The sequence below is a fragment of the Alnus glutinosa genome, chromosome 5 (genome assembly GCF_958979055.1).
Source record: "Alnus glutinosa chromosome 5, dhAlnGlut1.1, whole genome shotgun sequence".
In the NCBI taxonomy this organism is placed as follows: domain Eukaryota; kingdom Viridiplantae; phylum Streptophyta; class Magnoliopsida; order Fagales; family Betulaceae; genus Alnus; species Alnus glutinosa.
The window spans coordinates 27,116,733-27,137,421 of record NC_084890.1 but is presented as its reverse complement, the minus strand read 5'-3'; the positions used below and the strand labels follow the sequence as shown (position 1 = coordinate 27,137,421).

Genomic DNA, 20,689 nt, shown 5'->3' with positions numbered 1-20,689 from the left:
AGCGAGCAATCTTGACTTCTTCTCTTTTCAAAGGAAGTATCTCTTTTCAAAGGAAGTAGGTGCCTGCCAACAACGAATATAAGTCTAACAATCAAATATTGTAGGATCGAGATCATGCAAAAACTCATCCTATTAGGAATAAAACCTTGCCAACCAAAGTTCACAAAGTCCTGTTTTTTTTTTTTTAAAAAAAAAAAAAAGAAAAAAAATATCCAAGTACTAAAATTTTCATTGTTGCACAGAGGATCCCAATTACAAAGCCAATCTATCAAGGGTACCGTATTCAATCAATAATGGCTAGGAACATATATATGAGAAATGATATACATATATTTTTTATATATTTTTTTGTACATCTATGTACTATATATACAACCAAATTTCAAATCTATCATTGAATTTTTGCGGCCCAATGTAAGTCCCATAAATCCAAATATATATTTAAAAAAATAAGATGAACAAAAAATGTATAGTAGATTCAAAAATATCATCTCTCAAACATATATAGCATGATATGTAATCTACTCAATTCCGATCCTTAAATCATTTTAATACGAGTAATGTCATATATCACACCGAGAAATGATATTTTTATATCTCATTTATATCTCTTTTACATTTTATTTTTAAATCTACACATTTGGAATTATGGGACCCACATTAATTGGGTCTCACAAATTCAATTGAGGAATATTTGAAACTTGGTTGTATGAAGATGTAAACGTATCACTATTTCTCATATCACAACAATATTCTACCATTATTTTACTGAGATATGTTATTTGTAGATGCATTGTACACACATTCACATTTGGTATGTGAACTATATATGCGTTTAAGATAGGTCCCACATGCATATATGGGCCCCACACCATTGTGAATATGTATATAATGTGTGTACAAATATCATTAGCCTATTTCACTATATTGACGTGACCGTGTCAATCTATCATTAATTTTTTTTTCCTTTTAACAATAGTTGATTAAAACCAACTATTGTGGTGTAATTACTGTAATATATAACATTTACTCTTTTAATATATCCAGAGTAATACTACACTTCACATCCAATTATCACATACATGTCAACCCAGTGAACGAATCGGATTTTTTTAAGAACATATCGAGAGAGAATTGGATCGATTTGGTTAGACAATGTGCGTTTGGTAAACAAGAATCGGTTTTTTAGCAAGGTACGTAATATGTCGTCAAATATTCATTATGATTCAACAAGATCTAGTTTCGTTCAAGTAACAGATTCTAGCAATTGAGAGGATCTTCTGATCAATCCAGAGATCATTTCGATTCCATTAGTATGAGGATTTAAAATATCACACATTGATCAATCAACGAGAGATTCAACAATTAAAAGAAATATCGATTATTTGGGATCCTTCCTTTCTTCAAACGGAACAAACAGAAATAGAATCAGACTGAATGTGAGAAGCAGGTGAACTGGAAAAAATCGAAGAATTTCTTAGGAATCCTATAAGATCCATTCGTTCTTTTTTCTCTGGCAGATGGTCAAAACTTTATCTGGGTTCGAATCCTACGTACTAAGAGGTCCACTAGAGATCAGAATTAAGCAAGTCCCCGAGGGGGCTTAGTTGATACATGATTTCTGTTTCGCTTTTGTTTGTTTCAATAAATATATCAAGGAAAAAATATAAAAAAACTTCATGTACTAACAACTGATTTTAAAATAACCCCCTGAATTTTCAAGTGCATTAATGTGACCCATCAAACTACCAAAGTGTGCCAAAACGGCCACTTTAGTTGAAATATTCCTATAGCTCCTGCCAACCCCCACCTCTAAAAAAATATATATTAAAAAAATTATTTTACATTTAAATTTGTTTTAAAAAATAATAATTTGGGTCTTTTTTTTTTTCTTATTTTGGCCCCTGAACAAAAAAATTTATACCGTCTAACCCTCTTAAAATTGAACTCCTAGTTCCATTCTTGTATTAGCCAATGTTATATAAATATAATAAATAAGTGTGAAGAGTAACATTAATTTATGTCATTACTTATAAATCGACCCATGGTTGGAAAGACTTCTTCTATATATATATATATATATTTCTCAAAGGCTAAGGGTTAAAATTCAAATTCAAAACTCTTTCAAGTGTCACAGTCAATGACATTGATAATTAAGGGATTTTGTCCCAAAAACAACATTACCTATATGGTATTTAGAGGGTAGATTAGGATAAGATTCCTAGCAGGACACCAAAGACTAGGATTAGACAAGCGAATCAACTAGACGAGGCAAACAAATGTTACATGAATAAATTTACAAACATGTAACAGGAGAATTTGATATGTTGTGGGATAATTTGTTAGGTTTTGAAGAAACTTAAAATTTTTAGATTTGTTAAAAAAAAAACATAAATCTTTTCAAACATATGACTTGGGATTAATTTTCTTATGCAATTAATATACCTTTTCATTATTACTTAAATATAAAATATTACAACCGGTGGAAGAGAAAATAAAAATAAATATAATAATCAAATAATTACCATCAATTACAATCAATTCTCTAAAAGATAATTATTCTATAAGGTAAATATCTTACCCTATCATATATAAAAACATTAATATATATATATATATATCCTAACATATTTAATATCTGCTCCTAGAAAAATTAATCTTATTTTCATAACAAAAAAAAAATAAAAAAAAAGACACCGACTGCTAAAAGCCAACACTAAATGATGTCTGCTGTTATATATCTCTAATTGCATGACGGCACGTGATGGCCACGCTCTGAGGTTTCTGGTGGTTTTCGGTGCTTCTCTAATGGAGGAAGTCTTCACGCGCCTTCCAGTGCTGATGCATGATCTTCACGCACTGTCACCGACGACTCTAGCCCTCCTCTACACCAGATCTTTGTTGTCCTGTGCTGTTTTGTTTTGTTGTCTTTTAGTTTTATTTTGTGGTTAATTGGGTTGCTCTCTTCCAGCTCCTTTGTTGACTGCTCTGTTAGAATTTAGATTTGAACTGGACACTTGCTTATTTTTAAGCTCCCTTTTAGATTTAAATCTTTTCATGTAATTCATGTTAGAAAAGAGTCATATTATGCTGTCTATGTTTTAGCAAAGGTAGCTGAGGTTCAAGTCAGGGAGGAAGCTCTGCCTTAGTCTCTAACTTTGTTGTTAATTAGGGTGTCTTCGTATCCTAAATTTACTGTTCTGACCTTTGGGTCTTCTATCTATAAGATGGTTCTTGTTATCTATATATATCTATATATATATATTACCAAAGGAGATCAATCAGTTCGTTCAAAAAAATAAACAGAAAAAAGGAGATCAGTCAGTTATCTTTAGATGCTTTACCATATTTTTCCTATATATATATTATTACGAAAAGGAGATCAATCAGTTCGTTAAAAAAAAAAAACAGAAAAAAGGAGATCAGTCAGTTATCTTTAGATGCTTTACCATATTTTACAACAACGTACGCCTAAGAGCTATGTGGAAATGAAAGAGCCTTAATTCAAAGGGTTTTGTGATTATAAATAATTAATATACGTGTCTTATTGGGCACGTTCTCAATGATGGGATATCTTAAGCTGTAAGCTTTAATGGTTTTGATTGAATTAAGGAACTAAAGTCATTGATGAATACTCATATTATATTGCCGGGTATATTTTGTATTCATATCAACCTTTCTATTCGCCAAATTTGATGTGGCGTGGTCCTCTTATAGTATTTGACGGATGAAAATTGATTTTTTGATAATGGGGAGAACCATGCCACATCAGCTATTAGCTTTTAGTGAATAGTCAGTGATCTTCATTCTTCGAAAAGAAAAAATACTCGGTCGCTTAATTTAGTTTATTTATCATTAATTGTTTAGATGCAGTTACAATAAAATTAGAAGGGTTTAGAGGATGTAAATGGAAGGATTACCTCCAATCTAGTACATAATTCCAATATTAGACCTACAATGAACTTCAAATAATAATATAATGATATATTAAAAAAAGTAAAAAAAAAAATCTTAGTCAACTTAAAACCAGTAATATTTCATCATTGTATAAGAAATCTATAATCAAACCCACCTACGGTCCTACACTAAGAACAAACAAAATGAAGATTTGAAGCAAATAAATATAAAGGACTAAGAATTATGATGTTTATCTAGGGGGATCAAATATAATTTTAATTTATTTATTTATTTTTTTTTGTAGTAGATCCGTCCCTAGAAGTATGTGAGTATTATAATCCATTCAAGATAACTGGCACCTTTCGGTAACCATCTCCCCTTTTCTCCATTTTTTTCACTTCTCCAAAAAAAAAAATTAATTAATTAATTAATTAACTTCAAAACATTTTTAACCCTTTTTTTATTTTTTATATCACGTACATCAATCATTTTTATTACTATTCAATTTTTTTTAACAAAAAAAAAAAACAATACTTTTTCACTTTTTTATAAAAAAATTTAAATTGTTTTCTACTTTATGTCATATCAATCACTTCTTATTACTATTTAAACAAGAATTTTCCTACAAAATCATTTATCCAACGGGCCGACATTTAGGTGTTCAAAGTACGGGAAACGTAAATGGGCCTCACAAGCCTTTTTCAATCTAAAAAAGAGCCTTTTCTATAAATTCCAACCACTGTGGTCCTGTCATTAGAGGAAGAGCCCGGGAAGCACAACTGAAACGAAAACAAACAATAAAGCTGGGCCCCATCTTCTAGTGAGCCTATTGACCAATTTGGGCCTTATTATTTCCAATTTGGGGTTCGAAAGCTGATTGACCCAAGGCTATATTTGTTGGATATTGGCTTTCGAGTCATTCCCGTACGGATTTAGCTTTAACAAAGCTACAGCAGACCGGCCCATCAGAAAATCAATGAAATTTAAGAATATTTACACTAATCAGACACGAGTGAGATGGTTCGGCGGTGGTTCAAAAGGTTGTTTGGGGTGGCTCAGTAGCGGTCTAGCGTTGTTAGAGCATTAGCAGCAGATTCTCAACTATTTTTCCTATATTTTGGGAACAAAATTACTTTTTGCTTCCCTATAAAAAAACACCCCACAATAGATGCTCTTACATTTCTCTATATCAATTAAATATTATTTTTTTACTTTTATTTTATTATTTTTCTATATTTCCTACTTTTTCTCTCTTCCCTATATCAATTAAATATACTTTTTTTACATTAAAATAATACATAGGGAATGAATAGTAGACATGTATATATAGGGAAATACAATTCATTCCCAACCCCCTCATCTAAATATAGGGCATCTGCTGTGAGAGGTTTTTTGATTTTTTTCATGAAATTTTTCCTAAATATAGGGAAGGGAACCAATATAAGGTAACTGTTGCTAGTGCTCTTAGGTGATAGTGCAGCGATAACTTAGTGGTAGTCCGATGATAGAAGGAGAAAAAACTCAAATTCAAAAAATAATTTTCAATTTTAAAAATTGAAAATCATTTTTTGAAACAAAATAAGTTTTTTTTTCTCAAATTGAAAATATTTTCGATCGCACCAAACATCATAAAATACAAAAAATATTTTACGTCGAAACAAACATATCCTTAATTAATTGTAAATACTTCACAAATTAGTACCGAAGGATTTTATTTTTAAAATATATTCGATTCCAAAATAAACATATAGGCTTTATCCCTCAAGTTCTGTGTGTTTTCTTTTCCATATTTCTATATTTTAACGTCCACATCAAACACATGCAAGAGAAAATCCAGGGAAGAATGAGTGGCGTGTGGACAGCCACTCATTCTACCGAGCAAGCAATAATAATAATAACCGGATGAGAGTTCCGTACGTGGAGGCACAAGACTGATCACAGCCGTTATCTTAATTTGTTGGATTTCATCTAATGCATACAAAATATATATTTATTGGCCACTAATTAAATAAACAACTTATTCCACTTTTCCACCAATTAATGATAAATTCAAACAAAATATAAACGCTGTAATTACTTACAAAAAAGAAAAAATCTCTTAATTCTACTCAGCCCAGAGCCAGAGCAATTCCTTATTCCTCCATTGGAGGCGCCTCCAAGATCAACTTATCCAAGTCCTTAAACGACAGGCCCTTCGTTAACATCGAAATATTTTTATTTCCGCCGGCGCCGCCTGACCTCTCAAAGCCGCTGGCGCCGCTTGCAGTCGCAACCGGTTGTCTCTTTCTCTTTCTGCTCTTCTCTATCAATGTAACACACGAGTCCTTGCCGGTAAGGTTCTGAACTACGGATTTGAAGCTCATGGAGTCCGTTTTCACGTACTGCGTTTCAATAAGCACTACTTTCACGGCTTCAGTACCTCGGGCGCACGCCATTGAAAAATATCTTGGAGCTTTTTCTTTCTTTCTTTTGTTTTGCTGATGGGGTTTTTTCCGGCGCACGCGCGTGTTTATGGATTTTTTGCTCAAGGAAAAAACGAAAAACAACTGATCATGGGTTTCTGTGTGCTTCTGGATTCGATTCTTGTTGTTGTGGATTCAGTTCTGAAGCGCCTGTGGTTTTTATACGTAGGAGGTCGAGTGATGAAGATTGACGAATACGGCGCTTTGACAGTTATAAGTGAGAAGACGACCCAATTGACCGCCAAATTGCAGTCTTGGAGGAATAAAAAGTCCGAGTCAAAGAACGCAATTTCGGAATCAGCAAATTGGAAGAGTCAACCCCCCCTTGTCCTTCAGATGCGGGTATCTTGCTACTCACGTGGAATACGACATGTCTAACTTCGAATAGTATCTTGTGGATTTTGACACAATTTGCACATAGGCCTGGAGACCGACTATAGGAAGGATGGTATCGGTGAAATTTTTCTGGACGGTAGGGTATTCTATTTCGCTTCGCATCGAATAAAGTTTTTCATTAGGTTTAAGAGATTTCTGCCCCTATAATATGTTTTTCCTTTTCACTTTTTTTTTTTTTTTTGTTGGTTTTTGGGGGTGGTGGGGTCCAAGAGAACTATTAGGAAAGAAGTACATAGTGCATTACTTATTAAGATCTCTAGCGGAATGGGTCACAAGTATGTTAATTGCAAGGATGTATATATACTCTTTTAATGCCTGTAATTAACTAGAAAACTATTCATGTGTGTGTATTCATGTATCTAATGTTAGCATTCTTTTTGTGTATGTTTGAAGTTTGCTGATGGTGCATTAATCCAAAAATTGCAGAGTTAGTGGAATAAGCTTGATGCTTGTAGGGATGCGTTATCAAGAAATTGTTTAAGCATCTAGTGAAACGAATTAGTTCAGTATGTTTTTTTTATAAGTAAACATGGTAGTTGCATCTGATTTTTATAATTCCCTACTAGGTTAAAATCTTGATTTTGGTACCAAGAGTATGCGTAATATTTGGCTAAGATCAATTAAAACGTGTTCCAGAGTCAGGAACTTACATTTGTATAGAACCATTCCAAACTGTGTTGCCACTCTGCTTGGTGAGGGTCTGGCACTTAATTCTTTTTTCGTTGGCATCATTTGATTTATTTAATCATCATGGGAAGAAGCCAACCCATTAAAAGTCTGATTGATGAATTCATTGTGAAGATTATGCTTTCATGCTAGCAGATTTCTAGCATGTTCTTTTCTGCTCCTGCCTGTAATTATCATCTACATGATCAAAGAATTTTCAGTTTCTTCTTTATATGTGGTTGATGGTTGGATCATCCATTACCATATTAAGAAACTTGGTATTTCGAGTTGTAATTTGCTTTGTTCTGTTTGATGTTTCAGATTAGGTGAAGCAGTGGATAGAACTCTTCTTAACCAATATCTTTTGAAGATGTTTACTGCTCTAGGAATTTACTCAGAAAGCTTTGAGAAGCCATTCCTTGAGTGCACATCTGAGTTTTATGCTGCTGAAGGGATGAAATACATGCAGCAATCAGATGTTACAGATTATCTGAAGCATGTAGAGGTGCATTTTTTTCCTTCCTCTCTTCAAACTATAAGGGATGTTTGGGCGCTTTGTTTTTCAAAAACAAATTCTATTGATATTCGCAATTTTTCAAAAACAAATAAGATTTTATCAAACTTTTTCTAATTTTGTCTTAGGAAGTCGAACTATCCAAACATCCTTTTCAACTTTATTTTGCCTTGGAATTCGTGCAGTAATTATAGTTGAATTTAGATTTCAAAAAATCGAACACCTGAACGTGCCATAAGTTATTATATTCTTCTGTTTTTTCCTTGCTACTGTACTTTACTTTTTAGTCACTTAATTGTATAAATCACTTGAAAATATTTTACTGAGTTTACAATTTTATCTAGCTTATCATCTGATTCTACATAATGTGATTTCTGTTCACCTTTTGGGGATTTGTGGTTAACACATTGTTGCAGACAAGGTTGCACGAAGAGCATGAAAGATGTTTGCTCTACCTTGACGCAAGTACAAGAAAGCCACTAATAGCAACTGCAGAAAAGAAACTCCTTGAACACCATATATATGCCATTCTTGATAAGGTGTGAAAGAGGACACGACTTTCCCATTGTTCTCTGAGTTAATCTTTGCTTTCTCTTTATTTCCTGCCTTCTCTATACAAATGGCAGAGTTTTTCATCATATGATTATTCCAGGGGTTCATGATGCTAATGGATGGGAACCGTATTGAGGACCTTCAGAGGATGCATTCACTGTTTTTGAGGGTGAATGCTCTTGAATCACTAAGGCAAGCTCTTAGCGCATACATTCGCAAAACTGGGCAAGGCATTGTCATGGATGAAGAAAAAGACAAAGATATGGTCTCGTCCCTTTTAGAATTTAAGGCTTCGCTTGACACAATATGGGAAGAAAGCTTTTCAAAGAATGATGCATTTTGCAACACCATTAAGGATGCATTTGAGCATCTCATCAAACACCGATAATATTTTCGAGAAAATCATTTTTTCTGAAAATGATTTCGTCGAAATCATTTTACGACGGAAATCATTTTACGTCGAAACAAACGGAGCATAAGAATATTTACACTAATCAGACAAAAGTGAGATGGTTTGGTGATGGTTCAAAGGTTGTTTAGGGTGGCTTAGTAGCGGTCCAGCGTTGTTTGGTGATGGTGCAGCGATAACTTAGTGGTAGTCCGATGATAGAAAGAGAAAAAACTCAAATTCAAAAAATAATTTTCAATTTTAAAAATTGAAAATCATTTTTTGAAACAAAATAAGGTTTTTTTTTCTCAAATCGAAAATATTTTTGGTCGCACCAAACATCATAAAATACAAAAAATATTTTACGTCGAAACAAACATATCCTTAATTAATTGTAAATACTTCACAAATTAGTACCGAAGGATTTTATTTTTAAAATATATTCGATTCCAAAATAAACATATAGGCTTTATCCCTCAAGTTCTGTGTTTTCTTTTCCATATTTCTATATTTTAACGTCCACATCAAACACGTGCAAGAGAAAATCCGGGGAAGAGCCACTCATTCTACCGAGCAAGCAATAACAATAATAACCGGATGAGAGTTCAATTCCGTACGTGGAGGCACAAGACTGATCACAGCCGTTATCTTAATTTGTTGGATTTCATCTAATGCATACAAAATATATATTTATTGGCCTCTAATTAAATAAACAACTTATTCCACTTTTCCACCAATTAATGATAAATTCAAACAAAATATAAACGCTGTAATTACTTACAAAAAAGAAAAAATCTCTTAATTCTACTCAGCCCAGAGCCAGAGCAATTCCTCCATTGGAGGCGCCTCCAAGATCAACTTATCCAAGTCCTTAAACGACAGGCCCTCCGTTAACATCGAAATATTTTTATTTCCGCCGGCGCCGCCTGACCTCTCAAAGCCGCTGGCGCCGCTTGCAGTCGCAACCGGTTGTCTCTTTCTCTTTCTGCTCTTCTCTATCAATGTAACACACGAGTCCTTGCCGGTAAGGTTCTGAACTACGGATTTGAAGCTCATGGAGTCCGTTTTCACGTACTGCGTTTCAATAAGCACTACTTTCACGGCTTCAGTACCTCGGGCGCACGCCATTGAAAAATATCTTGGAGCTTTTTCTTTCTTTCTTTTGTTTTGCTGATGGGGTTTTTTCCGGCGCACGTGTTTATGGATTTTTTGCTCAAGGAAAAAACGAAAAACAACTGATCATGGGTTTCTGTGTGCTTCTGGATTCGATTCTTGTTGTTGTGGATTCAGTTCTGAAGCGCCTGTGGTTTTTATACGTAGGAGGTCGAGTGATGAAGGTTGACGAATACGGCGCTTTGACAGTTACAAGTGAGAAGACGACCCAATTGACCGCTAAATTGCAGTCTTGGAGGAATAAAAAGTCCGAGTCAAAGAACGCAATTTCGGAATCAGCAAATTGGAAGAGTCAACCCCCCCTTGTCCTTCAGATGCGGGTATCTTGCTACTCACGTGGAATACGACATGTCTAACTTCGAATAGTATTCAAAATAATATTTTACTTTTTTAAAAAAATAAATTATATTTTATTTAACTTTTTTAAATTTTTTTAAATTTTATCTTACAAAATTAAACTTCGTAACTTGTGTAATAAATTTGAATAATATTCAGATTCAACACTCAAACGGACCATTAGCAATTTTAAATTATAGATGTGAACAAATTTATATGGTGTTGAATTGCCCGAACAAATCTCAGTTTGCTTATTTGTTTTGACAGTTAGATTTTATAAAGACTAGAGTTGGGTATTGGTTAAATCAGTGATAATATGAGTAGTTTTGCCCATCAAACCAAAAAGTCGATTAATTAACGGCTTCGTACAGATAAGAATAAATTTTGACTGTTTCGATTAATTCGATTAAGTCGGTTAAATGTTAATCAATTAGTCGTGGGCATTTTTAAAATGGACCAAGTCTATTTTTATAGGCCAAAATGGGGTTTTCTTTTCTTTCTTTTTTGGTTCAAATAATTGTATTTTGGTTTAAACAAGTGTTTATTGGACATGTTTTTGAGCCAAACAATTTATGCAAAAAACCATAAGATTAAGGTCGGTTAAGTCAATTTGCTTATTCGACAAAATAAAATTTTACTACCTACGAAACCGAACCAATGTTGAAACAATTTTTTTTATTCCAACTACCAAATGTTGAAAGTCGGTAGGCGATGATCAAATATTATGTCTACCCTTAAAAAAGACTATTTTCATTTCCTGTTTGAATTCCTATCCATTCAAACACTAGAATTACTTGAGATTTGATTCCATGGCGTCGTAGCATGAGAAACTCGTACCGTTTAGATAAGTTGAATTGCAATTTTTCTTCTTGAAGTATTCAAAAACGGTGAAAAAGTACAAAATGATTATGAAGAAATCAGAGTATGTTTATTGCAAATCTAATTAATTAGGGTCCAAAGTTGAACGAGTAAAGCAGTACATGCCATTTGGTACGTTTACGTTTAATGGATGGTAGATGGTAGATGGTCGATGTGGATGGTAGGAGGGTCCTTTTTTCTTCTTTTTTTCTTTTTTTTTGAAGGAAAGTTTAACTTTCATTAGAATATGAAAAGGGTACATAAATCACCATAAAGGCGAACATAACTACCTTAAGGGTATACAAATTACACCACCACAAAGGTATGTACCCAACCCAAACAGAAATCAGACAAATAATACAGACAGATTGTTAGACATAAAACCTAGACAACCAGAATAATGCCTCTGCGTTAACATATAACTTTGCTTGAATAGGGAGTTGGTCATACAAACTGGGCTAAAAGCACTGTCTAGGTTAATAACCACAAAGCAACCTGTCAACCGAAAGAGAAACAAAAAAACTTCACAGAAACTGCCATCCGGAAAAAACGGCCCACTGTCTGTGACGGCGCGTGTACTCACGCGCCGCCTCAGATGGTAGGAGGGTCCTGCCTCCCCGACTTTGTGAACTGGAAATTAATCTCTCTTTTTTTCTTTTTTTCTTTAAAGTGAACTGGAAATTAGTCATTCATACATTAATGGCTCCATTGATATTTAATTTTATTTTCCTTTCACATTCCTTTATCATTTATTTAAAACAATATTTAATTTTTTTTCTCTCTCTTTTTCCTATAATTTAATTTAAATAATATTTAAATGGTAAAAGAAAAGCTATTATGGAGTGAAGCTTTATAGAGAAGTCCCTAAATTGAGGAAAAACTTAAAAAAATAAAAAAAATAAAAAAATAAAAAAAAATTGTTGCTAGTACTCTTAGATAGTGAAAAGTGAAAACATATTTATTATATTCCAATGTATATATGGCTAAATCTGTGAAATATATTTTTTATTTTTTATTTTTCTAAATTCAGAAACAGCCTATTCAGATTGGGTAATCAAGATTAAGATGCAAAAAATTTAAATCATTTAAGTAAAAATAAGTGAGAAATGATTGTTGTACAACTCTTGGCATAACTTTTGTATAACTTTAATAAAAAAAATTTCAAACTAATCATTGGATCTGTTTTCCTATACGAAGGTCATACATATCTAATAATTGATTTTCAAAAAATTAATAATAATAATAATAATAAAGGAAAATTAAACATACTCACTTTAAATTACCACCCATTATCAATGTCATCTTATCTAAACTATCAATTGTGTTAATGTTTTCCCTAAACTACTAAAAATTATTAATGTTTAACTAAAGTTTAGTAAAAAGATAAAAATATCATAAATTGTTTTCAATAAAAACACAAATACCCTTAAAAAAAAAAAAAATACCAAAAAAGAATTAATTAATTAATTAATTAAAAAAATAGAAAAGAAAATATGCCTCGGGATCCGCATTCACAACCTTTCGTCAACGCTGGAGGGCTACTCACCTGCATAAAGAACTTCCCTCATCAAAGCCGTGGAATCGTATTGGTGGTTTGAAATATACAGGTGAAAGTGGGGCAGTTCTCACGTTTAGTTTTTTTTTTTTTTTTTTTTTTTTTTTTTTTTTTTTTTTTTAATATTTGCCACTACAAATAAAAATAAATAAAATAAAATCATGAAAGTTCGGAAGTTGCCAAACCTCCCTCTTTTTCAATTTTTTTTACAGAAATAAAAAATAAAATTTGAAACTCTTAAATTTATAATATAATAAAAAAAATAATATTTTAAAATAATGTTGCAAAAAGGCTGATGTGGCACTACGGAAGTTGAGAAAATAAACGAAAAAATTACGAAATGATTGATTTCAAATTTGTGACAAACTTAACGTGTAAAAATTGATTTTTAAATAATAAGAAATTAATTTCAAATCGCGCGTTAATTCATGAATTTATTAAAAATTTGCCCTTAAACATAATAATTTTTGGATTTACTTGCACTGTATTAATTATTTTGGGCGCCCCTTCTTCCTCTTCCTTTTTCCTTCGTCTTTCCTTTTATTTTATGTTTTGCCTCCAAAACACAACTTTTCGTGGACAGTGTGTACAAGGAAAACCAACCTCGACACAATCATTGCACACGCCAAAAAAAACAACTCATCCTTGACATTTGAAGGAAGAGGCGTGGGGTGTCGGTCGCCATCTTTTTTAAAGAACAAACACCTGAAATTTCTTCAGGTTTTCGGCTCTTGCCGGTCCACATATTATGCAGCTACACCTTAATTACCTCAGGGCTCGCCCTCGCCGTGCCGGGAAAAAGTTCCCGCATTCCACGTGCAAGGGCTGAACAATCCGATTAGGATTTTTCAAATTTTTTAAACATTTGAGAATCTCAAATTGTTAAATTTTAATCATACCTTACATTTAACGGTTTATAATGCACCAACTGTCCACATGAAATAAATGCTATCAACAAAAAGTGAAATCAATAAAAAAAAAAACTTCTAATTTTTTCTTTTTTTTAAAAAAAAAAAAAACAAAATCTCTTAAATTTATATTTTTTTATGAGTTTGAATTTTTAAAATTAATTTTTTATTTTAAAGATCTTTATTTTTTAATTTCATTCTCTCTCATTTCAAATCCGAACTATTTTGGGGACACAAGTCCTTTGAAATTCAAAATTTTAAAAAACTTCTAATTTTTCTTTTTGAAACAAAATAAAAAAATCTTTTAAATTTTATATTTTTTTTTATGAGTTCAAATTTTTAAAATTAATTTTTTATCTTTAAAGATCTTTATTTTTTAATTTCATTCTCCCTCATTTCAAATCCTCTAATTGTTTAATTTGAACCGGTACTTATTTTATTTTAGAAGAGGCGGTGACGAAACTATATGTTATTGACCATGAAGAGTTACAAATTCATTGGATGAAGGTTGCGTCAAAGAGTAAGATTACAAATTACATTTCCATTGTTATTCTACAAAGTTGATGTTGCTGTTTTAAATAATTTTTTATTTTTTTAATTAAGACAATTTAAGGATTAGTTAGAACTGATTAGGTTAATGTTATGGGATAAAATACCTGAAATTAGGTTGTCGAATTTCGGCTCAAGGGGAGAGAGCTGCGGAGTCTATTTGCCCAACGTATGCAGGTGAACTTTGCAACCTCCCCTTTTAAGCGGTTCGAGTTTTAATAAAATTTTGAACAATTTATTTTCAGTCATAAAACATAGAGTAATGTTATATACTTTATTTTTATCTCACAACTATTATACAATGCTGACGTGACAGTCTTAGCCAACCCTTAAATTAATCATTGTTATAAAAATAATAATAATAATAATAATAAATAGTTGGAATTGTCATGTCAGAATTGTGAAATTTCTTAAAGTAATGTTTACGTGGCAGTCTCAATCAACTATTAGATAGTCTTTGTTAAAAAATTCAAGGATTAATTGATATTGCGACATCAACTTTGTATAATAATTGTGAAAAAATTGTGGTATATGGCATTACTCGTCTCTATAACATGACTCTATTTTATTTTCTTTTTTCTTTTTTTTCTCTAGCTTCGATAGCATCTCCTTCGCCTGTCCTATAGGCAGGTCCCCTCCCACACCCAACTTGCCAATTGCCAAGATTTGAATATGAGACTTATGGGGTAGGCTTAAATTATAAATTATTCTCTATAATACAAAAATTTAATTGAGGATTTTTGTGGTAAGTTATAATTACAAATCAATCCCTGAACACATTTTTCATCTACCAAATTAACAGATTCTGTTAGTTAGCCACATCACATCTAATAAAAAGTCGACACATGTCCATTACAATAAAAAATAGAAAAAAAAAAAAAAAAAAAAAAAACAATAACAACAACAATATTTTCTCTCTTTTTTTTTTTACATTTTTTTAAAAAACAAATATTTTATTTTATTTATTTATAAAAATATTTCTGTACATAAAGGACCGGCTCCCCTCGAGTTGATGATGCCCTGTACTTTGGATCAGTGTGATTTGGTGGCTCCAAATCAGGCCTTTGTTCTTAGTGAGGCCTACAGACTCGAGCGCTTGTTGGGCTAAACAAATTTGGGAAGGTCATTCTAATTGCTCAATACTCGCTCAACTAGCAAAGAGAGCAGTCCATGGGGTCACCATCTTGCTTTGGATGCTGGACTAGAACCATATGGCATATGCTATTCTTCACCCAAATAAACCAAGCAAATTAAATACCTTGCGTATTTGGGAAGGTCAATTAAACCCCCCCCAATCACTACCCTATCTGGGAAGGTCATTCTAATTGCTCAATGCTCGCTCACTAGCAAAGAGAGCAGTCCATGGGGTCACCATCTTGCTTTGGATGCTGGACTAGAACCATATGGCATATGCTATTCTTCACCCAAATAAACCAAGCAAATTAAATACCTTGCGTATTTGGGAAGGTCAATTAAACCCCCCCAATCACTACCCTATTTGGGAAGGTCATTCTAATTGCTCAATGCTCGCTCACTAGCAAAGAGAGCAGTCCATGGGGTCACCATCTTGCTTTGGATGCTGGACTAGAACCATATGGCATATGCTATTCACCTTGCGTGCCACAAGTTCATCTATTCACGTAAAGAGTAGTTGAAAAATGCCTGAGAAACTTGAAGAAAAAAACAAACATATATATACACACACACGCGCGAAAATTTAAAAACAAGTTTATTTTTTCCCTGTGTGAATGAGATTTAAAAACAAGAACCATCATGAACTTGCTGTGAATAAAAAATTTGGAAAAAAAAAATAAAATCTCTCACTACTAAACTCTTGTTCATCACGTGGAAGCCGATTAATTTCTGGAAAGAGAACATGAAAAAAAAAACAAAAAAAAAGAAGAAGAAGAAAAACGAAGAAGAAGGAGATTAGAAGAATTAAATGAGATTTATTTGAGAGAGGTTAGGTAAGAAGAATAAAGGTTTTTATTTAAAAAAGAAAAATGAAAACTAGAAAGTTAACACCGTTAAAGCCTATTAAAACTCACATGTGTATCTCACATGTTTTAAGACACTTGTCAACTTATTAAACCGGTTTATAGCTAAATTTTGGCCTGTTTCAAATGTGGCTTCCACAAAAAAAAAAATAAAAAAATAAAAAAAATAAAAAAAATCAATCTTTACCTTTTCAAAAACTCTTTTCACAACACAAAACATTTTTTTAAATTTTTACTAAACACACCTAAGTTATCCATAATAACAATACAATTAGCCTCAACAAGTAAAAATTCAATCAAAACTATTCAATCTTCCATGATAATAACCATAAACAAAAGAACAAAAATTATATTCATATATTATTTATGAGATGTGATATATATATATATATATATATATATATATATATATATATATATATAGGGGAAGGTGCTTTATAGCATTTCTAGTAGCCTCACTACATTTTACTCACCAACGTAGCTAAAAATCACTTTTTTTCTATTCTAGTAAGCCACTTTTTTAAAATTCTCCCAGTAAACTCACCATTTTAATTATTCACTATTACTATTCCATTTAAATAATATTTTTTCAGATTTCTTTATTATTTCTCTATTTAATCTTTTTATACAACAAGCTACCATATAACTTCATTTTGAGATTAAATCATTGCTAAGAAATTCATAGAAGTTTTTATTTACTTCTCAACCAAATTCAATAAAAAAAGAAAGAAAAGATAAATGAAAAAACCACAAAGTTTATGTCAGGGACAAAGAAACCTTCATGCCCTTGAAATAAAGACATCATCGTGTGAAAAAAGATGGGAGATGGGAGAAGAAAATTGGAGAAAAAAAAGAAAAAAGTGTACTATGATCATGCGAGAGAAAATTAATAAACAAAATTGATGAGAAAGTTGGTGAATTGATATTATTCATCAAAATTGATAAGTGTTTTCACTCATCAAAACTTTTTGGTAAAAGTGGTAAAACTGTTGGGAGTAATTTTTTATTGTTTTCATCAAATTGACTCATAAAAATAGCTTTTACTCTGGAATGCTCTTTTTTAGAGGCTAGTATGTTGTTCACTCCTCTAACTCATTTTTTATACTAAATTTTTATTTTTTATTTTTTTTTTAGCATTTCCGATAAAGCATATCCAATTCAAGGGTGCCGAAAATTAGTTCCCTCTCACATGTGAAAATTAAATAGTGAATTGAGACTTTTCAAAATTAGTTCACTGTCCGTGCAATTATGCAGGGAGACTTTTCAAATTTTTATTTGGGAAGTTAATCATGGTGGTCTAGGGAGGATTTTCCCCTCATAAGTTTTTGGTTGAGCTTTTAAGCAAACGTTTGCAAGATTTTTTGAAAAAATTTAAGAATTCTAAGGTATTTAATTTTTGAATAATCTGTACAATTATGGAGGATTTTCATAGCGTTTTTAGGATCCGTTTGGGTTTATGATTTCAAAAAATGCGATTTAAAATTATGATTTTAAAATGTGCGATTTGAAAAAAACGATTTTTAAAAAAGCAGTTAAGCGTTTGACAAAATCATAGTTTAGCATTTAAAATCGCAAATTAGCCTTTAAAATTTCGCGTTTTCAAAAAAGCATCATCTTAGGATGCGTTTGAGATTGCGATTTCATAGACAATAAGTGTGATTTTAAACCAAATCACATAACATAAATCGTTTGGAAATTGCGTTTTTAAAAATTACGATTTGAAAACGCAGAAATTCTAACCAACACCTAAATCCTAGCAATTTTTTTTTCCCTAAAAAAAAAAAAAGGATAGGTATTTTGAAAATTTTGACAGGATTTAACGGTAAATTCTAACGGATGACATATTATTGAAACGTTTTGAAAAATAGATACCTTAATTTGAGATATTTTGAAGTTCAGATACTTTAAATCAAAAATTGCGATAATTGAGTACCCTTAAGTGAAGTTTTCCCAAATTAAAAGAGTTACAAATTTGTATTTTACGAAAATTTCTTAATTTCAACTTTTTACTATTTCAAAATTGCCCGTCAAAATAAATTTGAAAAATCTATTTTATGAATCTCGTTCAAACGAGCGACAATATTGTTTTGTAATTTGTCTTTTTAGGGTGGTGGCCCTACATCCATTTAAGCCTAAATAAGGACTGTTTGGCCACCAAACTGCAATACTATTCTTAGTTTCTAATAAGAAACACTATACGAGTGATTTTACTTCAATTTCTTGCAATTCCTTGATTTTTCTTGAATTTGTAGAAGAATTGTGTGATTGTGTGCTTGTAGATTTAGCGACCCATTACGCCACACTGCATTCGAAAATATTTATGTGTTTGATGCAATCGAAAATATTTTCGGTTTGACAAAAAAAAGGTTATTTAGTTTCGAAAAATTATTTACATTTTTAAATTCCGTAAATCATTTTCCGAGTTTAAGTTTCTCCTACTTAAACCGGTGAACCATCGGACCACCACCAAGACAGACCCGAGCATCTGCTGGGTCATCACCAAACCACCCCGGACAATCACTGACCTACCCACAGGCTACCGCTGGACCACCGCTAGCCCATCACAGAGCCACTGTCAAACCATCGCTAGACCACCATTGAGACACTTGTGGACCACCTTCAGACCACCACCAAGCATTATTTTATATTAATACTTTTATGTTGTGAATAAAAATTAATTTTTGAAAAAAAGTACACATACCCCACTTAAACTATCACTCCATTGTCAATGTGTCTCAAACTATCAGTTGTGTTAATGTACCATCCTAAACTACTAAAAAATAATGTCCTCCTAAAGCCAACAAAAGGACAAAAATAACCCTAAAAGAATTTCAATAAGACAAATATATCCTTATAAATTCAAAAAAAAAAAAAACTAAAACTTAAATTTTTTATTTAAAAATAATAAAAAAGATTGAAAATTAAAAACATTTTTCAAAGAGAAAAATTAAAATTCAAGGGGTGGCCCAAATTGAAAATTATATAAAACGAAATCTAAAAAAAAGAAGGAAAACTTCATTTATAACCTATAATCTTTCATCACTTTTGAAAAAATGTACTCAAACTTTAAAAAGTGTCAATTTAGGGTATCCATATTTCATTTTTTTTTTTTTATCAGTTTCAACTATCCATTAGAATTTTCCGTTAAATCCGGTTAAGATTTCCAAAATACCCCTGTATTTTTTTTTTTTTTTTAAAAAAAATTGTAAAATTTTTCAAAGATTTAGACAGGGGATATTTTTGCAAATTCCATTAAATTCTGACCAACGCCTAAATCCTATAATTTGTTTTTTTCCCAGAAAAATATGTATTTTGTGAATTTTAACAGGATTTAACGGAAAATTCAAACGAAGGGTTGAAAATTGAAAAAAATTGAAAGATGGATACCTTAAATTGACATTTATTAAAGTTTGGATACATTTTTTCAAAAATGATGAAAGTTCAAGGGTTATAAGTGAAATTCTTAAAAAAAAAAAAAAAAAAAAACCCTTGTTTTTATTATTATTTTTTTATTTTGTTTTTATATAATTTTAAGAATTTTATGAATGATATTTTTGTCATTGCAGGGGCACATTGGCATTGTTTGGTAGTCTAAGGGGGGATGACATTAACACAATTCGTAGTTTGAGGGGCATATTGACAATTGAATGGTAGTTTAAGGGGGGTATGTGTATTTTTTTCTTGATTTTTATAGGTTAATATGATTTTTAATGAGGGATGACATTTACACAATTGGTAGTTTGAGGAACACATTGACAACTGAATGGTAGTTTAAAGGGGGTATGTGTACTTTTTTCTTGATTTTTATAGGTTAATATGATTGAATAAAAATATTAAAAAATATTTATGATTTTTCGTATGCGCCAAACACAAAAAAATGTTTTTTGCAAAAAATATTTTTGAAAATAAATTTAGACTCCTAAGTAACCTCAACTAAACAGTTAACCAAATATGTAAACCAGTAAAAAGAATTAACACAAATATTTGGTTACAAAGTGGAAACTGTATGCACCAAAAAGAAAAACCACTATGGGGCTGCCAAACTCAGAAAATTAATTATCAGGAGAAATAACTAATTATAAGAAGTTCGTACCCACAATCATTTGCAGCAGTCACACTCTTAAATTCTAACAAATGCCTACTTGTTTGCTTCTCTCATAAATCATTCCGGAGAGGTCTATTGATCCCTTAACTGGAGCTCCTCTTTAGTTAGACTTCAACGGTTGAACAGTTACAACAATAACAAACAAAAACTCTTAGAGACATACGTATAAATGTTTATGCCTAATAAACATTTTCTTAACACAATTGAATTCTCTATTGGAATTCTTAAAAAAACTGCCTAGAAGCCCATTTAAATAGGCTCTGAAAATCTTAAAACAAGTCAGGAACAGATTTTTAGGCAGCGGTGTCCGAACATATTCTCCAGAATATTTTG

General features: G+C 31.7%; 2 protein-coding genes and 1 pseudogene across 2 annotated transcripts; 1 reads left to right on the top strand and 2 right to left on the bottom strand.

Annotated features, from left to right (window-relative positions):
- Positions 1–5,914: 5,914 nt before the first annotated feature.
- Positions 5,915–6,551, bottom strand: LOC133869836 (VQ motif-containing protein 10-like; annotated as a pseudogene).
- Positions 6,450–8,890, top strand: LOC133869187 (cullin-4-like). The gene is made up of 4 exons (XM_062306144.1): positions 6,450–6,628; positions 7,743–7,926; positions 8,352–8,474; positions 8,588–8,890. Exons 1-4 carry the CDS (start codon positions 6,450–6,452, stop codon positions 8,873–8,875), a joined length of 774 nt encoding a protein of 257 aa, XP_062162128.1. The 3' UTR covers positions 8,876–8,890.
- A 639-nt stretch (positions 8,891–9,529) lies between these two features.
- LOC133869866 (VQ motif-containing protein 10-like) lies at positions 9,530–10,179 on the bottom strand. The gene has a single exon (XM_062306963.1). The coding sequence runs from the start codon at positions 10,001–10,003 to the stop codon at positions 9,680–9,682; it is 324 nt and encodes a 107-aa protein (XP_062162947.1). The 5' UTR covers positions 10,004–10,179; the 3' UTR covers positions 9,530–9,679.
- Between the last annotated feature and the right edge of the window lie 10,510 nt (positions 10,180–20,689).